General features: G+C 38.3%; 1 protein-coding gene across 4 annotated transcripts in view; it reads left to right on the top strand.

The window, feature by feature from the left end:
* The window catches only part of LOC139755835 (spindle assembly abnormal protein 6 homolog), a 32,677-nt gene that overhangs the window by 4,236 nt on the left and 8,396 nt on the right, over window positions 1-20,045 (top strand). For all 4 annotated transcript variants that reach the window (XM_071674441.1, XM_071674443.1, XM_071674440.1 and 1 more), the window contains exons 2-9: window positions 2,850-3,015; window positions 6,202-6,386; window positions 7,434-7,599; window positions 9,176-9,373; window positions 12,225-12,382; window positions 14,578-14,699; window positions 16,771-16,877; window positions 18,418-18,561. In XM_071674441.1, the coding sequence (XP_071530542.1) occupies window positions 2,860-3,015; window positions 6,202-6,386; window positions 7,434-7,599; window positions 9,176-9,373; window positions 12,225-12,382; window positions 14,578-14,699; window positions 16,771-16,877; window positions 18,418-18,561 (1,236 nt within the window). In that variant the 5' untranslated portion in view covers window positions 2,850-2,859. The remainder of the gene's footprint in view (window positions 1-2,849; window positions 3,016-6,201; window positions 6,387-7,433; window positions 7,600-9,175; window positions 9,374-12,224; window positions 12,383-14,577; window positions 14,700-16,770; window positions 16,878-18,417; window positions 18,562-20,045) is intronic.

The following is a 20,045-nucleotide window of genomic DNA, read 5'->3' as shown; positions in this document are numbered from 1 at the left end:
TGACGTGCAGGTCACATGCTGTTGAAAGTACATTAAACGAACATTGCAAAACATTCTTGGTGTTGTAACATTCCACCAATCAATTCCCTGTGCTTGTAAACTCATTGAATACCAATGACCCAAGTTTTATCATCCAGGCAGCTACTGGATGTTATAATCATATTATCCTGTGGAAATCAAAATACTATAATGCTTCTGGGTTGATTGTGTCCAACAAGCTGCTAAATGGAATTGGGGATATTATTGTTGAAAAATTTCTTTATTTTTCAGAAATGTAGTTTTACTAGGTTGATCATGTTTCACAGGCTACTGATTGGAAGCTAGGATCTACAATATCTCTTGAAAAATTTCTATATTGTTTGAGATTACATATTTTTTATCTTTAATGTTATGTCAAAATTGAAAACTTGACAAGGGGGAAAAATTTAGGGGTTAATTAACTAAAGTGATTGAATTATCAAGTATATTCCTATGAGTCCACAGGGTACTTATGTTTCATTTTCCCTGTGGACTCATATAGGAATATGTAGATTTTGAGCGATCGGGGCCTGAACATGCAGGAGGGTGAAAGGCGTGCAAGGAATAGAGTGAATTGGAACGATGTGATATACCTGGGGCGATGTGCTGTCAATTGATTGAGCCAGGGCATGTGAACCATCTGGGGTGAACTATGGAAAGTTTTGTGGGGCCTGGATGTGGAAAGGGAGCTGTGGTTTTGGTGCATTACACATGACGGCTAGAGACTGAGTGTGAGCAGATGTGGCCTTTGTTGCCTTTTTCTAGTGCTACCTCGCGTGCATGCGGGAAGGGGTTTGTCATTTCATGTGTGGCGGGGTGGCGACAGGAATGAATAAAGGCAGCAAGTATGAATTATGTACTTGTTTATATATGTATATGTCAGTGTATGTATATATATGTGTATGTTGAAATGTATATATATATATATATATATGTGTGGGATAGGGGAGAAAGAATACTTCCCATGTATTCCCTGCGTGTCGTAGAAGGCGGCTAAAAGGGAAGGGAGCGGGGGGCTGGAAATCCTCCCCTCTTGTTTTTTTTAATTTTCCAAAAGAAGGAACAGAGAAGGGGACTAGGTGAGGATATTCCCTCAAAGGCCCAGTCCTCTGTTCTTAACACTACCTCGCTAACACGGGAAATGGCGAATAGTATGAAAAAGAAATATATATGTGGGAATTGTGTCAGACTTTAAATCTTGACAGTGAAGCACTGGATTTGTCAGATTAGGGAGATTGTAGGACTAAAGAGGCATGGATAATACTATAGATATTTTTTGATGCTGTAATTACTATTTAGGGAGATAATTACCTTTTCCATAACAACTCTAGATATTTTTTAAGGCTGTAGTTACTATGCAGAAAAGGAATTAACATTTGCATGACTTGTTTATATTTGTTTTGCTATTTATCATGTTAGAAGTAAGTTTTGGCTAAGACGGGAAGGGGTTAGAAGATGACGTAAAATTTATGATTACGTGTATTACAGTGAATAAAACAATTGCAGCAATTTTAGCTTAGTTTTCATATTTTGTTAAAGATGATAGAACTTCCAAGAACATTAATTGACATGGATTAAGTTAAGGGTGTGAAGGTTTGCTATTGATGCAAATGAAACCTAACCTCTTGTAGGTTGTTGTAGAAATATGTCATTCAAGACACCAAACCATTTTTGTCTACTTGCAGATTTAGATATTTACCTGCTTCCTGTCAAAAATAGTAAGGAAAATTGGTTTAGTTGTTCAACTTTGATTTATATCAAGTATTTAAGCTTTAATAGTTTTATGCTGTAGTTGAGTACTGATAATATTTATAGTATTTGTGGATTACACAGCAAGGTTGACCTCAGGTTAGCTTATGTGCTGAGCATAGGGTAATGCTGCACTTCTGATTGTTTCAGTTTGATGAAGGGAAGAATTTGTGTTGATCTTCAGTACACTGTACATACATTGAAATCAAAAAGTTTTTTCCTTTTTCATACTTGATGGCTGCTTCCCATACTAGCAGGATAGTGCCAGGAACAGATGAAGAACTCTGCATCAGCTCATATTCATAGTACAGTGGTTGAATTTGATGAAAGGAAAGATCTATGTTGTCCTTCTGTATGTTGTACATAGAAATGGAGAAGCTTATGCAATGTAAATTAGGATCATATGAACCAACAAATAATCTTCCATTCTGTATGCAAGGAATGGGTGGGCATGTATTGCAGCAAGCATATGGGAATTTTTTTTTTATTGTATTTGTGTTAAAAAAGGTTGACATTCAATCAGATTTTAAGCCTTGTGACATTTTCATTAACTATATAGATATGCTGTATACCCTCGAGAGTTATGCATCATGCTTGGCTTGGGGTCTGGCTTGTGGGCAGCCTGAGTGGCCTAAATCATCTCAAAGTCCATCCAGTGTATACTTTACTAAAGAAGAACTTGTTTGACTCATACCAGTATTTTAATTCTAGTGGCCTCTGTATGGTTTACAGTAAGTAATTGGATTGCTGAAAAAATATTCATAAGAAATAAGAAGCAAAATGAAGCATTTAGGATGATATCCAGTTAAATCTTTAGTGTAAGATATCTGTAAACTAAGAACGGCCTTATATTTGTATTAATGGTATGAAGAACATTGTTTTGAAAGATGAGTCTTGGTAGCACACCAAAGCAAAAAAAAAAAAAGGAGATATCTTACTTTCTATTAGAAAATAATGTTATAGCACTATACCCTGATGTATTCATATAATATTGCCCATGCTTTATGATTCAGTGTTACCTCTAACAATTTGGTGTTTTTAGATCCTAAAATGGCTTCATGATGTAACTGATGTTATTTCAGGTGAAGTACCATGGAGAAGCCCAGATGTATTACCAGTGGAGACGTCCTAGCAGACAGAGAGGTGGTGGTGCAAGTTGTGGAGGGTGGTGCTGCCATTGCTTCAGCCATCAGGCGCTCTTTAAAAATGGTGGTGGAGCTACGAGTTAATCCTCCTGCTTCATCAAAGGTAGAATTTATTTACTTTTTTATTTGGGAGGCCCCAGTCATGAGTAAAAGTCCACTCCTGTGAAATATAGAGAGAATAATGAAAGGGATAAAGAAGAGACAAGGGAAAGTATTTACAAATTTTGGAGAAGGTAAAAAACTTGTCTTTTAAAAAGAGAGGGTAGATATTTCCAAGGCTTCAAGGTATATGGAAAGAAACAGTTATCTAACCAGCCCACCCTTGAGTTGTAATCATGTTACACAGCAGATTACTGAGTATTGTGTGGTCTAGCTATTGGTGGGTGGTACAGAAACAGCCAACTCTTAGGAGCAAATACCGTTGTTGTTTGAGATTAAACCTCCCAAAACTCAGGAGGTGTGGGCCTAGTGCACTAGGGTGGCCCGCCTGTGGTGAGGGACCTAAGCACTGGGCGTAGGGTGTTGGGCTTGTTATTCCACCCAGCCTCCATGAGAGTCAGGCTCCCTCTGAGCAAATACCAAAGTAAAACCTGTAGAAGAGGGACTCTGAGCCAACATTGTGGTGTAAGGCAGGCAAATCATGTTTTGAAGTTAACCTGGAACATTTTTTAAATCAGACTGCTTTTGACTCAACTTTGTCAAGTAAGGATGCAGAGCGAGAGCCACCCCAGATGTAAGAGCAGAGCCTTATATGAGGACAGATCAATCCTTTGTATAAACGGAGCCACTGTTCGAAAGAAAATGAATTTCTACATCTAAATGGGACTCCCAGTTTCTAAGAAGCAGACTTATCTGTTAATGAAATGTTTATGAAAGTACTACCCAGATATGATATGTTGATGGATTTTGTGTGCAGTAGTTCATTTCTGTCCTTTAGAGAACACAATGATTTCTAAAACAATAATGGGAAAAGAGATTTCATATGATTTTACAATCATTTCTCATCTAAGTGGGTGTAACATATTCAGATCATTTTTTATCAGATTAGCTTAGGAATTTTAGGATGCCATGTATTCAGGAATAGATTCATTTACCAGTTCATGAATTCCAATATACAGCGTCTGCCAGTGAAGCAGGGATGAGTGGGCTGCAGCACAACCATCAAAAATAAACATGAAATAAAACAATGAAAACTGTGTGTTCACCACCAACAAGTACTGTTTTGGTTTCCCTTTCCTTTTTATAAACTCCTTGAAATGAACAGGAACTGAATCAGCAGGGTCCTGAAGCCATTTTGGGTTCATCTTTGCCCAGATTTCATGAATGGCTGTCTCCAGCTTAGGTAGCAATGAAGTATCTCTACTACATAATTTTATTTTCAGAAGGGCCCACAGATTTTTTGTTGGATTCATATCATGTAAATTCCCATGCCAGTCACTGAAAAATTCGCTGCACAGCCCTTAAGCCAATCAGTGACTAGTTTAGTGGTTTGGCAGGGAGCCTCATCCTGCATGAACACTTTGACCTTACATTTTTTTTTAATGAATCTGGAGGATGGTCGTACATTAGCTCGAGGTAACTATTTCTGTTTGCAGTTTCATTCTTTGGCAACAGTACAACATTCCCAACACCATAATAACTGAAACAGTCCCATACAATAAGTGAAGCAGGGAACTTTACAATGCTTGCAATGTCCTTGTCGTCAAATGGATCATAGCCTGGTCGACTATACACATGCCCAACATGGCCACCTTCCACAGGAAAGGGGGACTCATCACTCCACAAGACACCTCTAAACTTAGCCGTTTGCTACACTACATACAGCTTGCCTTCAGTTTACAGGTTATGAGTGGTTTGGGATGCGGCCTGCAGCTCTGATACTTAAGATCCATGTGTAAGCGGCGCTACTCTGTCCTTACTGACACATCACTGAACAGTCTAGGCTCCTCCTTTCAATTCTTTTGCTCTCAGGCATAGATCTGCATCCCGTTGATGTTTTAGAACATTCAGAGTGAAGGGGTTTTTCTGACCTTCTCAGGCCATTTCAAATGGGTCAGTGTACTTATGTGGTTTATTTTCCTTGTAAAGTGCAACCATAGAAGCTATTTTGTCACTTGTAAGGTGAGTATTTCAAACCATGGTAGAGAAAAGGGAAAAACAATGATAATCCAGGAGACTGCAACAGGTCATTACCTCCTACAATAACTAAACTGCTCCTGAGTTAGGCTCATGTGGTATGCTAGCATGTTATTTATTTCTCACTACAAGCTAGAGGATGCTAATTTCACTAGTGGACACCAACACTATTTAATGTGGGGTGAAGTGCTTTTTGTCAATATAATTGCTTCTGGCAGGCTTATGCCTGCCTCTGGCAAGTCATGTATATGACTTTCATAGGGGTGCATGCCTGATACAGTCAAAATTGGTTATAGTATTCTGGATTGGATTATTACCCTTATGGTCTTCTAATCAATTTTATGAACTGTAGTATAATCGGAACAGAATTATGAGAAAAATCTCTTAACATATCTAGTATTTCTAGAGTTATTTCATGTGCTTCTTTTACCACTTTAAGTTATATAGGTGAACTTTGATTAACTTATGATCAAGATTATGTTGAGGCCTTATGAAGTTATCTTACCTTGTTAGCATAGTTTTGAGTGAAAAAAGAATTAAGTTCTTACATAAGCATTTCATTGTCTAGGGACTACCAAAAGATAGATGTTTTGTATTTTGATGAATATGGGGAGTTCTTGCTAATCCTGTTCTAATTTTAAAAACATGAACTCCATAGGAGCAAAACTTTACTATACCTAGTTACATCATCTGTGAGCCAAAATGCATTTCCCAGGTATTTTAACTGGTTTTCATGCAAAAAGAGGCACAGATTTGGCAGGCTTTTTTTTTTTTCTTTGTGTGTGTGTTAAGTGCTGAATACAAATATGCTGTTTTAAATAGTCGTAATATCAGTATGACATTGTATGGAAATTTTTTTCACTGGATTAGCTGTCCTGCTGCATGTAAGAGAGCATTATCAGTTTGCTGTCTCAGAGCTAAGAAGTGAGTATCAGGGAACCTGCATATGTGGAAACAAAAGGAATTGTATATGTTTATTTTTTGAGGGTATGATTTGTTTTTATCCCTGAGAAACTTTGAAAGCAACATTTATCAATTTTGTTATATTAGTGTTCCTTTTTTTCAGTCGTATGAAAAATAATTTTTTTCAGTCCATGTTGCAACATTAATTTTCTAACTTGAAATTTAAGTAAGGGAATTTCTTGATTTTCAGGAACTGTTTGTGCAATTTACAGACGACTGTGATCCCTTTGTTCTTTATACATGTGTTGTTCATGAGGATGATTACTACACACTTCGTCAGCGTCAAGGACTGCTAATTGACTTTAATGCATTCCCACTCAAGTTTGTAGAACTTGTCAATTCTTGCATCAAGGAAAATGAAAAGGAGTCTCCTAAGTAAGTTTTGAATTAATGAAGAAACTCCTCTTCCCAAGAATTTTTTCTTTTCTTTGCTACCCTTGGATTTTTGGTACAGAAGTTTTAGAACTACGATTAAGAAGTTAATATATACTCACTTGCTTTTCCTGCCTTAGCAATGTAGCACTTGGATTGAATTACTGAGCCCTTTTCCTTCTTTACCTTCTTTCATTCATAATCAATTGCTGTTTCTTGCATTAGTGAGGTGGTGCTAGGAGCAGACAAAGAAAAGGCCACATCCACTCACATTCATTCTCTAGCTGTCATGTGTAATGCATCAAAACTACAGCTACCTATCCGCAACCAGACCCCACAGACCTTTCCATAGTTTACATGGATGCTTCACATGCCCTGGTTCAGTCCATACCAGTACACTATATTTCATGCATGCCTTTCGTCCTCCTGCCCGTTCATGCCCCTTTGTTCAAAATCTTTTTCACTCCAGCCTTCCATCTCCAATATGACCTCCCATTCTCTTTTTTCCTTCTACTTCTGACATATATCTTCTTTTTCAAATTTTTGTCATTCATTTTCTTTATGTTTATGAATGTGATCAGATGGACCAATTAGGATGAGATTATGAGTTACAGCAGGATGGACTAGGGGTGAAAAACAGATCCAGAATATTAGAAGAGTGGTCACACTGGTCAGAAATATGGGTAGGTTGGCAGATGATTTGCTCTAGATCAATGAGAATATTTCATTATTTAAGGAAAATAATATTTTTCACTGTAAATTTAATGTGTGAAGATTTTGATGGCTGTTGCTAGTGTAAAAGCATTAGTTCATTCTAAAGGTTTGTATCGTAATTCTAGAGTGTTGCTGTTGTGTAGCATTACTTTAGGAACTCCTGCTAAGCAGCTCCTTCTGTAGTTCCTGATTAAGGTTGATATACAAAAGAATACTGTTGTTGAAACTGTTTACTTCTTTGTTTTAGGTGTATACTGTCTGAAAAATAAGATTTATTTTATATTTTGAGTAAGTTATAATATTTTAAGGGTATTTATGCACATACTTTGTCTTCAGATTTTTACTTGTTCTTCGCTGCTCTGGTGACAGTGGAGGCAATGCTACACTGGAAATTGTGGAAGTGAACATATTCAAGCACTTATGTCACTTGGCATTGAACCTTTCACCAGCATCCACTCAGTTAAAGCTTACCTATCTAGCAGACTGTTGTAAGAAATTAAAGGTATGTTTATTAACCAGTAAGGCTGTGTAAGATTATAAGGACACCTTTACCTATGGCAATCCCCTGGATTGAATTTCATGTAGTATTAGAGCATATATATAATTAGGTATCCTAAGAAACAGAATGATTTTCAAAAGTTCTGTATAATGCCCCTCTGTTTATTGCTAGTATCTTTATTTGCTAGATTAGCATGGCAGTTATTCCTGACATATCTGTCACATTCTCAAACTGTTTCCATTCTCTTTTTAAGTTAACCTGAGCAGTTCTCTTTATGTGCTAAGACACCTAAACTTATTTTTTTGATTTTTTGTAATGTGATTGAGTCAATTTTATTTACTGATAGCCAACCAAGTTTACATAATTCTTTTGCACAAGTTTTGTGACTGCTTATGGCTCTGTAAAACCGGATATGTATGGTGACTGAAATAATTAGGGAAGGTTCCAAACAATGTATACACTGTAGAAGAAGATGAGAAGGATGACAGAAAAGAAGTTAGTAATAAGAGGAAGAGAATTAACAGTGGAGCAACAGTTGTAATAGTAGAGGAACACAAATGGCTAGATTATTACCATACCTTCCTGCCCTATAATGCCTTCTTTTAGATTATTAGTGGTGATTATTAGTGGTGAAGTGTTTTAGATATCTGGGAGTGGATCTGGCAGCGGATGGAACCATGGAAGCGGAAGTGGATCATAGGGTGGGGGAGGGGGCGAAAATTCTGGGAGCCTTGAAGAATGTGTGGAAGTCGAGAACATTATCTCGGAAAGCAAAAATGGGTATGTTTGAAGGAATAGTGGTTCCAACAATGTTGTATGGTTGCGGGGCGTGGGCTATGGATAGAGTTGTGCGCAGGAGGATGGATGTGCTGGAAATGAGATATTTGAGGACAATGTGTGGTGTGAGGTGGTTTGATCGAGTAAGTAACGTAAGGGTAAGAGAGATGTGTGGAAATAAAAAGAGCGTGGTTGAGAGAGCAGAAGAGGGTGTTTTGAAATGGTTTGGGCACATGGAGAGAATGAGTGAGGAAAGATTGACCAAGAGGATATATGTGTCAGAGGTGGAGGGAACGAGGCGAAGAGGGAGACCAAATTGGAGGTGGAAAGATGGAGTGAAAAAGATTTTGTGTGATCGGGGCCTGAACATGCAGGAGGGTGAAAGGAGGGCAAGGAATAGAGTGAATTGGAGCGATGTGGTATACCGGGGTTGACGTGCTGTCAGTGGATTGAATCGGGGCATGTGAAGCGTCTGGGGTAAACCATGGAAAGCTGTGTAGGTATGTATATTTGCGTGTGTGGACGTATGTATATACATGTGTATGGGGGTCGGTTGGGCCATTTCTTTCGTCTGTTTCCTTGCGCTACCTCGCAAACGCGGGAGACAGCGACAAAGCAAAAAAAAAAAAAAAAAAAAAGCTACTATTAGCAGTATTGGTCTCTCCTTTTCCTTGTTCCCTCCACTTCTGGCTTTATCAACCTTTTCTATATTATTGATTATATTAAGAAAATCTTACAAGCCACAATTTTAGGATTCAAATGTGCCATACACCTTTTTAAGAAATTTTGTACCCAAACACAGGCTGAGATAGCTACCAAAGAGAGAAAGGCAGCAGAAACTGAGATCTTTCTCCAGCAACAGTTGCATCATAAACAGGAAATTCTTGACAAAACTTCAAAAGAGGTTCAACAGTTGCGGACAGATATCAGTCAGCAAGTTGCATTATCCTCTGAGAAACAGGCTCAGCTCATTAGCCAAGAGAATGAGAAATTATTAAAGGTTTGTGTTTGAAATGGACATGCTTTATGGTAAAACAAAAGATGTCATGTCTGAAGTTTATTATATGGTTGATTGTGCTGCAACAAAAGAAGCAAGAGAGGTATAAATAAACATGATATTATTATTTGAAGGAGCAACAGATACTTCATATTTCTATAATTGTCTTAGAATAGCTATATTGCACAAAAGTAAAATGACCTCAAGCTGTGTTTCACTCCTTTACAATTTGATGTTCTACTTCTTGAATGTGAAAAGTCTTACTTTACATAGTTGTTTAAATAATTGAGTTACTGAATGAAGTTCATAGTGAGCCTAATGGTGTGTGGGGGGATACCATTTATTTCCAGCATTACCCTGACTCTTTTTTAATTATCTACTGACTTAGGCTATAGTGAATTTTCTTTAGCAGAGTTTGTGAGCTAGTCATGTTGGGATGGCTTGATGTTTTGATTAGGCACACATAAAACTTGACAAGCACTTAACCCACACAACTCATTCTTCTTAACTCTAGATTTTTCTGTGATGAATGCTATACACTGTCCCTGCCTTATGGCAAAATGGTTGGATAGATAGGTAGAAGTAATAGGATGGCGCATTAGCCAGGAGTAGTAGGTAGAAACATTAGATAGGAATGATTGGTAGGAATATTAAGTGGAAGCATTTGGTAGAAGCAGTAGGTTGGGACATAGGTAAACACATTAGGTAATAGTACTTGGTGGGAACATTAGGTTAGAGACCATGAAAACACTGTGATAGAGTTGCCCTCTATCAGTGGCCTGCTAATAGATAACCATTAAAGGCTAAGAAGCAGCACTGGAGTTCACCACTCATGGAGACTTTTGCTGTGGCCATCCCCTCAAGGAAGTTCTTGAAGGGAACAGGCATCAGAGATATAGACAGATAGATAAATAGATAGCATGGTTTCCGAGTAATTTTTGCTCAGTGATGGATGGGGAAAGAAAAATAGGTTGTAGCAAAAGTTTTGCTGTTCTGTTTATAGATAAAAAATACGATTAGAATATGTTTGTCCTCACACTTTCTTTACTCCATGTCCAAGTCTCGGGAGGTTTTTCTTCACATTTAATTCGAGGTTTTTCTTCACATTTAATTCTCCCAGCTATATGCTATGTTTACCCAAGTTTCCCTCCCAAGTATCATCATAAGCTCAAGAGCATATGACAAACTTTTTTTTTTTTTACATTTAGGCTTACTGTCATACCATATATAACTTTTCTCAGTGTTATGTCAACCTTCTAACTTTTTAGTTCTCTGACATTTCAACTTTTTATGAACTGTATCATGATTAGTTAATTATGAGTTTCATGTAAATGATTATTGTGGATTTATGACATGATGGCTGGCCACAGTTACCTAAGCATGCACTGCTGGGAGGAAGATTTGGTGATCAGAAGAAAGATTGCTCTCCTTATGACCTTTCTTACATTGTATTATTGACTTTCTTTCACTGATCAACACTTCATTCTCAGCTGATGTATTGTCATAGGGACTGAAACTTAGTTCAGGCTTATAATCATTACTATCTCTTGTGTATCCTTGAGGATAGGGGAGAAGGAATACTGCCCATGTATCTCTTATAAGTCGAAGAAGGCAACTAAACCAGGTGGGAGGGGACTGGAAATCTTCCCCTCCTGTTGTACTTTCCAAATGAAGGGACAGAGGAAAGAGTGAAATGAGAATCTTTTATCCTCTAAGGCTCAGTCATTTGTTCTGGACTCTACCTTGCTCATGCAGGAAATAGTTAACACGCATGTAAGAAAAAAGAAAAAACTATTTCTTGTGATTCCCATTTCCTTTTTATCGTGCTTGTATCTTACCTGACCTCCTCACCTGCTTGGTGATTATGCCATACTTTTTTGTTATGCTTCAATAGCATAATTTTTCTGTTGTTCAAGTAGCATGGCAGATACGAAGGGATTGTTTTGTTTGCCATCTGTCATCCATCCATTCATCATTGACATCCATCTTTGATAGTTACACTTTAACTAGCAACTTAACTTTGGATGTACCTTGAAAAGTTTAAATATGGTACCTGTGACACTTTTATCCACTTATTTTCCAGCATATAAGAAAATGATTGATATGAGACCCTTACCTCTTGTTTGATCCCAGCACCTAAGGAATGATTGATATAAGACCCATAGCTCTTGTATGACTTCTGCCTGAGTTAGGTCACTTATAAGAATATTTAACAGGAACTTAATTCGTGACTAGAAGAAAATTCCTCCGTAGACCAAGGAACTTGATGCATGTTTTATTGATACTTTCCAAATAACATTCCCACCCTTTCTTATTTCACCTTTACTGCAGGTGACACAAGTATTCCATAGAACACCCTTCTAGTTATAAAGTGAGGAGCTGGCAACTATATCTCATCTGCTGCCCAGCCTAGCTTGAATTTTTTGTCAAATATGTTTAGGACTGCTGCTTGGTTTCAGTCATCATAATCTGCAGAAGTGAAGGGCCTAAGATGGGTAGAAACTACTTTTTATGTTTCATTTTGCATAAACTGTGGGAAATTACATATGAAGCAATGATAGATAAATGGAACATACTTAAATCACTTTGTCAAAGAGTATGAAGGATCTTCTTGTACCTCTTTAATAAGTGCAATGTCTTCAACATAGATATTTGCTGATCTGCTTATTTGTTCCTTCTCTTACTTAGGAAGTATGTTCCCTTGAAATTTCTGTATGGATGAAGGTTACTATTAGATGTTGGCATTGTGTCTGTTGAGCAACATATGTCATTCAATAGGCCTTTTTAGCAGTGAGTGAAATAGGATCACTGGTATTGTAAACTCATAGGAGAAATTATTCTCTTGTTATTTCAGGTTCAGAGTGATGCAGACAGGAAAGCTGACCGTGAGCGCCGTGATTTGGAGGCACGCATGCATCATCGAATTGAGCAGCTCCAGACAAAATTATCTTCAGTCACCTCACAAAACAAAGATCTCTCAGAAATGAAGTATCGACTTGAAAGTAATATAAGGTAAGTTAATGATCCAGATATAAGCTAACATTTAGTGATGAGAAAGATAAAAGTTTATCTTAGGATATCTAAAAGCAACAGGTACTTATTTTCCTTATGATAGATATTTTGTGTATCTCTTCTCTGCAGTCTGTCCTGTGAGCATGAGAGACATTCAGTTGAATATCTCATGGAAAGCCAGGATTACAGTTTTCCAGGCCTTGATTTTCCATCTCCTGATGTGTCCGAGTCCAGTGTTGAATTTTATTTCTGATGGATGTTGCTGTGGCTCTCCACTGCCTGATGAATTAACACTGTTGCATATCACTTAGAGTTAGTGTAAAAGTTTCTCCCCGTAGCAATTTTCAACGGTTTCTTTGTCCAAGCCTCAGGTCTCTTAGGAGAATGTTGTTTTAGGGCAGATCCCCTGTCATGAGGAGAAGCAATGTCAACAGAAATATCAATAAGGAAGGAAGATATCATTTGGATCTTTTCCTTAAGTATGGATTTCTTTACCACAAGAACCAATGAGTTACTACCAACATACGGAACTCCAGTTTCGAATGTGTGGGCATTTATATCTCAACTAGTTATTTTATGGATGTTCATTGATGTATGTAGGTAGGTAGTAAATGGTAGGCAACCAATGACGAGGGAATTTTATTACCAGTACTACCCACCTGGGTATTGGGAGGGTTAGTGACAGGTGCATAGTGAGCCAGCACTTCACTGGTCATCAAGGTGCACTCCTTTGACCCAGGTAGGTGTCTTTCTTTTTGCCTCACCCACAAGTGAACTACCCTGTCCACAAACATATAATCTTTCCGTGTCATGCTTAACACTTAGCTCGCACAGGTCATTCTTCATAACTTGTAAGCTTTTCCTGTGGCGAGGACTATGCACTATCCCTGCCTTTTGGCATTATGGTATGAGCAATAGATACAAGTGGTAGGTAGGAGCATTAGGTAGAGGCTGTCAGTAGGAACATTAGGCAGGAGCATTGGGTAACAGTAGTCAGTAGAACCATTAGGTAGGGGCCTCTGTAAACACTGCGTTAGAGGTGGCCTGTTAAGGATAAGGCACTGAAGACTAAGAAGAGGCACTGGAGTTCATTAGTTATGGAGACTCTATTGCCTTAGCCACCATCTTGAGGGAATTCTAGGTGGGAACAGGTATCAGGGATAGATTTATTGATGTCGTAGCCCCCAAATGGAAAAAGACAGCCTTAGTACCAGAGACTTTCAGTGCTTCCATGGGCCTTTGTGATGCCTCAGGTTCATTTAAACCTCCACAGCTTTTTTGTTGCAGGACCCTGACTTAAAGCCCTGGATTCTGGAATTAACACATATGGATTGTCTCAAACACTTGTACAGGCAAAGGTTTGGTGAATGCTTAACAGATATCATTAACATAACATTTGTACTTAACTCTAAGATAACTCCAGATGGTCTGGAAAGCCTTTCAATCCTTCCTTTAAAAATGTGACATCTCGTATGTGGCTGAAGCCTTATGTTTAGAGTTTTTCTTTAGCTCTTTCATGGTAAGATAAAGGCTATTAACAGGCATCACCTGTTTTAAATCTTCCTTCTCTATATGCAGCTGTCTCTCTTTTCTACTGGTATTATTTTGGTCACTTTCCTAGTGAGCTGTGTGCATGTGTCCTAACCCTGAAGTAGTAGACAGAGTCCCAGCCCCAAAGTAGTAGATAGAAGATACATTTTGCTGCTGCTTCCTACAGTTTCTGTGTGGAGGCCAGCCACTTGAGAAATGACCATTATGATACCTCCATCCTTCAGACTGCAAAACTCTGGAATTCTCTTCCTCCTGTTGTCTTTCCCTCTTTGTTTCAAGCTTTTACCTTTAAGAGTCGTGTATATAAGCACTTGCAGAGCCATGCTTAATTTCTACTCTCTTTTTCTCTTTGATTGGGGTATGTTTTACCCCTTCCATGTCAGTCACTATAAACAAGAAAGGTACTGAATTTTATTTGGAGATATGTTGATTGTGATATGATTGCATGATTTTGAGTGAGCTTTATTGGAGGTTTGCACAAGAATGCCACAGGTTTTAAGAGAGACTAATGGGGGTAATTACTGTGTATATATGGTTATCAAAAGCTTTTAAACCAGAGTGAAAAATTTTATTAGCTGTATTGACAGAAATGTAATATGGAAGGTTTTAGGCATTTACACATAGATAATTTGTTTCATATATAGAGAACTCCGAGGAAAATTAAACTCTTCTGAGGGGGATTTAGACCGATGTCGGCAAGAGCTTACTCATACAAAAAAGCAAAATGCGCGCCTTGACCACGAAAATCATGTGAAGAGCACTGCAGGTAAGTAGACCTTTTGAAATCTGTCTCTGCTATTTGCTTTTATACTGATCCCATATATATTGAACTGTGGGAAATGCATAGAGAGGAGAAATAGATAAAAAGAGGTTAGAGAGAGTTACAGGAAAGAAGGGGAGGAGGGAGGGAGGGAGGAAGAGTGGTCATGATAAGATTTTGTCGTGAGGCAAGGCAAGAGTGTATTGCTGCTTGTTTCAGAATACTGTTAATCTGTGTTGTCAGGTATATTGCAAAGGTTTCAGTTTTGGATTTTCTGGCACTACTATCACCTATTTATCTATTCTTTACTTGTAGATTTGTCTATACATTCCTTGCATATATCTCATTGCCAAAGGCATCATACTTAGGAGTCTCTCCATCTTTCTTATTGGGCTCTTGAATTTTTTTTTGTTTTGTCTTAACATATACCATAGATATGAAAAAATAACTCCCAAAAATACATCCAAAAAGCTTCAGACAAAAATGTTTGAGAGAAGAGAAATTGGAAAAGTGAAGCTTTCTGTGCAACACAGCTACATATAGCACTTAAAAACCTAGCAATTGTGATTAGTTGTTTCAATTTTTGCTTCTACCTCTATATTCCATTTTGTATTCTGGAATAAGTTCTACTCTTTTCATTACTTTTGTAACTTCATACACTTTTATTTATTTATAATTCCCCCAGGACACCAGTCTTAGAAAGAATTCTGTTGTTACTCAGGACATCTTTCCAAAGGCTTTAGCATCCCAAAACCATGCTGTTCCTATTAGCAGGGAGATGTGGACTCCTGTAAATGAGAAGTTCTTTGACAAGAGTTTACTCCTAATGATACAGCTTAACCAAAGGTTACTTGTTGGTGTAACCTCTTGCAGGCAGAGCCCGGGATCAGTGCTTCATACTTTCATACTTCCTGCTCCAAGAATCCCTTTTATCTGTATGAGGGTCCTGCACCACCCAGGAAGCTGCCCACATCCTCTGCTTAGAACCATATGTCATAAAGTGTTGTGATGTTTTGTGTGCATCACTGTTCAGAAAGTTTAGGGAAATTAAGTAGTAAGTGCTTGATTTCTTCTTTATGATGGTTACATAGTGGGCAAGAAGGATCTTGGGATATGATGAAATGGTATTTGTAATGTCACAGTGATGGATGATGTCCAGAGCATAAGCAGAGAGTGCTCTCTCAACCACACTTTTTTTTATTACCACTTACCTCTCACATTTTCATTTTAATTGATCAAACCATCTTACACCTCATATTGTCCTCAGATCTTTCATTTCCAACACATCTACCCTCATCTGTACAACCCTATCTATAGCCCATGCCTCGCAGCTGTACAATATTGTTGGGACCACTATCCCTTCAAACATAACCATTTTTGCTTGCTGAGATAACGTTCTATCTTTCCGCACATTTTTCATTGCTCCCAGAACCTTCACCCCCTCCCCCACCCTATGACTCACTTCCATGTCCATGGTTCCATTTGCTGCTAATCCACTCCCAGATATCTAATACACTTCATTTCCTCCAATTTTTCTCCATTCAAACTCACATCCCAACTAACTTGTCCCTTAACCCTGCTGACCCTAATAACCTTGCTCTTTTTCTCATTTACTCTCAACTTTCTCCTTTCACATCCTTTTCCAAACTCAGTCACCATCTTCTGCAGTTTCTCACTCAAATCAGCCACCATTGCTGTGTCATAGGCGAACAATTGACTCACTTCCCAGGCCCTCATATTTATATATAATTCATTTGTTTTCCATTTCTCATGTTAATGAGATAGCTCCAGGGACAGATGAAGAAAGGCTGCATTTCCTCACATCCATTTTCTAGCTGTCAGTGTAAAGGCATTTTATTTTACAAATTTGTTGCAAGTCAGTGTGCAATATGCACATTGATACAATATACCGTATTTATAAAGTGTTGCAGGTTTGAAATGACAAGTTGAAACATTGCAAGTTTAGGTATATATTTAGTTCAACTAATATACTGTTGATTATGCCCTTTAAATTGAACTGAATGAATCCTATTTTTTTGTAAAAATGTTAACCAGAAATTTGCCTTATTGTACACAGCACGAGAGTTAGAATCAAGGGTGTCTCATCTTGAAAGAGAGTTACAGAATCAAGAGACAAGTTTAGTACAAGCACAACAGAAAGTTGAAACTTTGCTGCAACAAAAGGTTAGTTATTCTGGTTAAGTCTTATTGTTTGAATCTTAACTGTAAGGTACTACAAATGCTGTATGTACTGCACTTACTTCTGGCTGTTTTATGTCATCATCATCTCTTTGTCCCCAGTTCCATGAGAAAGATCATATACATACAGCCTTACAGGTGAATGAATCAAATGCAAACAGCCTTTCAAATAACTTATGCTCATCTTTAGCCAATGCCCAATTTGGCAAAGTGAAACATGAACCTCATGCTCATTATAAACTCATATATTTTATCTTATCGCCTTCCCTTACCTTAACAAGGAAGCATTAGGACCAGATGAAAAGTGACCTGAATTGCATGCTTACATATTTAGCTATGATTTATAATGCACAGGGAGCAGGACCCACCATCTACAGCCAAGCCTTACAGAGTAGCCCCATGATTTGCCTTGACCACTTCATATGCTCTAGTTCAGCCCATTGGCAGCATATCCCTCCCTCCCCCCAATATACTGCATCATTCATATTCACACTCTCCTGAATGTTGCCTTCCTGAATATTAAGGCCCTGATACCTCAAGGTTTCCTTCAGTCTGTCCTTCCATCTCCTTTTTGGCCTTTATCTCTCCCTTTCTCTTTCCACTTCTGACATGTAGATCCTAATTATCAATCTTTCTTCACTCACCATCTCCATATGCCCAAACTGTTTCAGCACCTTTGATGGCCCTCTCACTCAAACTTTGCTGACTGCCACACCTGTCTCTTACACTGTCACTCCTTACACACATACCATCTTCAGGTATTTCATTTTTGACACATCTACTCTTCCTTTATTAAGTGTTCAAGGCTCAAGCCTCACATCCATGCTACAATGTTGGGAGTACTATACCGTTAAACTTACCCATATTTGCCATAACAAACACACACGCTTCTTAATGTACCAGGACTTTAGCCCCCTTTCTCAGCTTGTGACTTATTTCATCCTTCATTTTTCCATCAGTTGGCATGCTCACTCCAGGGTACTACTACTGCTTAATGCTCCTGCCTAAATGTACCTGCCTATTACTATATACTGCTCCTAATATGTTGCCGAAATGCAGGGCTAGCACATAGTGCTCATCGTTGGAAAATCTAGAGTTACAAAGAATAAGCTTTGCGAGTTAAGTGTTTTCATGTGTTATATATGACAAGGAGAGATTGTATTTTTGAGGATGTGTTGCACGAGTCCACGTGTGAGTAAGGCAGAAAGAAGAGACAGCTACCTGTGTAGAAGTGCAACTGGATAACCACTGAAGTGCTGTCTTACCATGTAGGCATCACTAACCCTCCTGATGCCCAGGTGGTTAGTACTGGTAATATACCTCCCTGGTTGTTGGACGGCTGCTAATTACTGCTTTCAGATATTTTTCACTTAAGTCGTAGACCCCAAGAGGACTTATGTCTATGATTGGAGCCTTTGGCATAGTAAAAAATTGAAGTGACTTTAACTTTCACATATGTTAGTTTTTTAGTTTTAGTGTGCTAATAGTCCTTGATGTAACTTGATGAAAGTTATCTTCTTTGTAGGAAAATCTAGAAGAAGTTTCAGAGGAACGACGACAAAAATTAGCAAAACGGGAAAACTCTATTCAGTTGCTATATGCTGAATTACAAAAAAGTCTTGAGGTCATCAAGAAGCTCCAGAAAAGAGTCAAGGAAGAGCACATGACGGTCAGTAATAGTTTTAATGTAATTCTTTAGCAACTAGATTTTTCCTTTCTTCTGATCTGCCCTGTGAGTGTTAGAGATTCTACAAGATATATCTAAGAAAATTAGGGTCAGTATTTTTCAAACCTTAGCATTTCTGGTGAAGCACTTGCCTTCTTCATCCTTCGCTGACCACTCATCCTTAGTATAAGTGGCTTGCTCGTTTTCAGCTCACCTTCAGCCAATCATCTGTGTCCACTGGGATGACATTATCAACCCACTCACTTCCAGCTGCTCAGCAGCACATAGTGCCTTGGGACTGAGTGCTGATAGAATGTTTGCTAGAAGCCTGATTTATTCCATCCCATGGATGACAATATCTTTTCATTAAGAGTATGTTACAATTTTGTGTGCTTCTGTCAATGTTTTAGGAGACTGAGTGCAAATGATTGTGGCCTTTTTTGTCTGTTTTCCTGGCGCTACCTCGCTGAAGCAGGGGGTAGCAATGCTGTTTTCCTGTGGGGCGGGGTAGCAACAGGAATGGATGAAGGCAAGCAAGTATGAATATGTATATGTGTTTACATATTCCATGTTTTGTCTATTGCCCTCCTAATTCTACAAATTCTATATCTTTCTTTGACTGTCTAAACTCTTGCATTGAGACTGTAGCATCTTCTCACCCACAAGCAGAGATCCTCTACTTTTATTGGGAATTTTAACGTTTACCACTGGGAGTGATTGAATTCCTCCCATATTAATGGTAGGGGGATTGAAGCCTTCATGCTCTCCATTTTCAAGGATCAAGTGCAAATTATCTCCCACCCTACCCATGTATCTGATAGCTGTGACCACTCTTCTAATACTTTGGGTCTATTTTTCACCTCTAATCCATCCTGCTTTAACTACACAATCTCACCTCAAGTTAGTTTAAGTGATCACACTCTCATAGATGTATCTATTCTAATGGCACCTGCCCCTCAAGCAGTTCTTAAGTGTAAATATTGGCACTTCAACAAAGCTGACTGGAATAACTTTAGTAAATTCTTTTCAGACATACTTTAGGCAAAGTACTCCCTATTGTAGTGATGCTCCAATCTCCACCAGAGGCATAGCAGAGATTATTGTTGTGACAGTGGAAGCATGTATCCCCTATTCCTCCAAGATGACCTCTTCTTCCAACCCATAGTTCAATTATTCCTGTTTTCAGGCTATAAAGGCATGGGATCAGGCATATTGGGCTTGGAAAACTCTCCTTTCTCTGATTCCCATTCAGCATTTATCACTGCCCATATTCATTGCAAGTATGTTATCTGTGAGGCAAAATATTCTTTCATTCAAAGGAAGTGTGATAACTTCTTGTCTTCATCCACTGATAGGTCTTTGTGGTCTTTAGCAAGGGCATTGCTAACAACTTCTGTTGCTCTACCTTTCCTTCTCATTTCCTTTCTGATGGTACTATAGCTGTATCTTGGACAACTGTAAAATTTCTGATGGTCCTCTTACTAACC

Source organism: Panulirus ornatus, chromosome 20 (assembly GCF_036320965.1).
Source record: "Panulirus ornatus isolate Po-2019 chromosome 20, ASM3632096v1, whole genome shotgun sequence".
Classification (NCBI taxonomy): domain Eukaryota; kingdom Metazoa; phylum Arthropoda; class Malacostraca; order Decapoda; family Palinuridae; genus Panulirus; species Panulirus ornatus.
The sequence above is the reverse complement of the archived record's forward strand: the minus strand, read 5'-3'. Positions and strand labels throughout refer to the sequence as shown.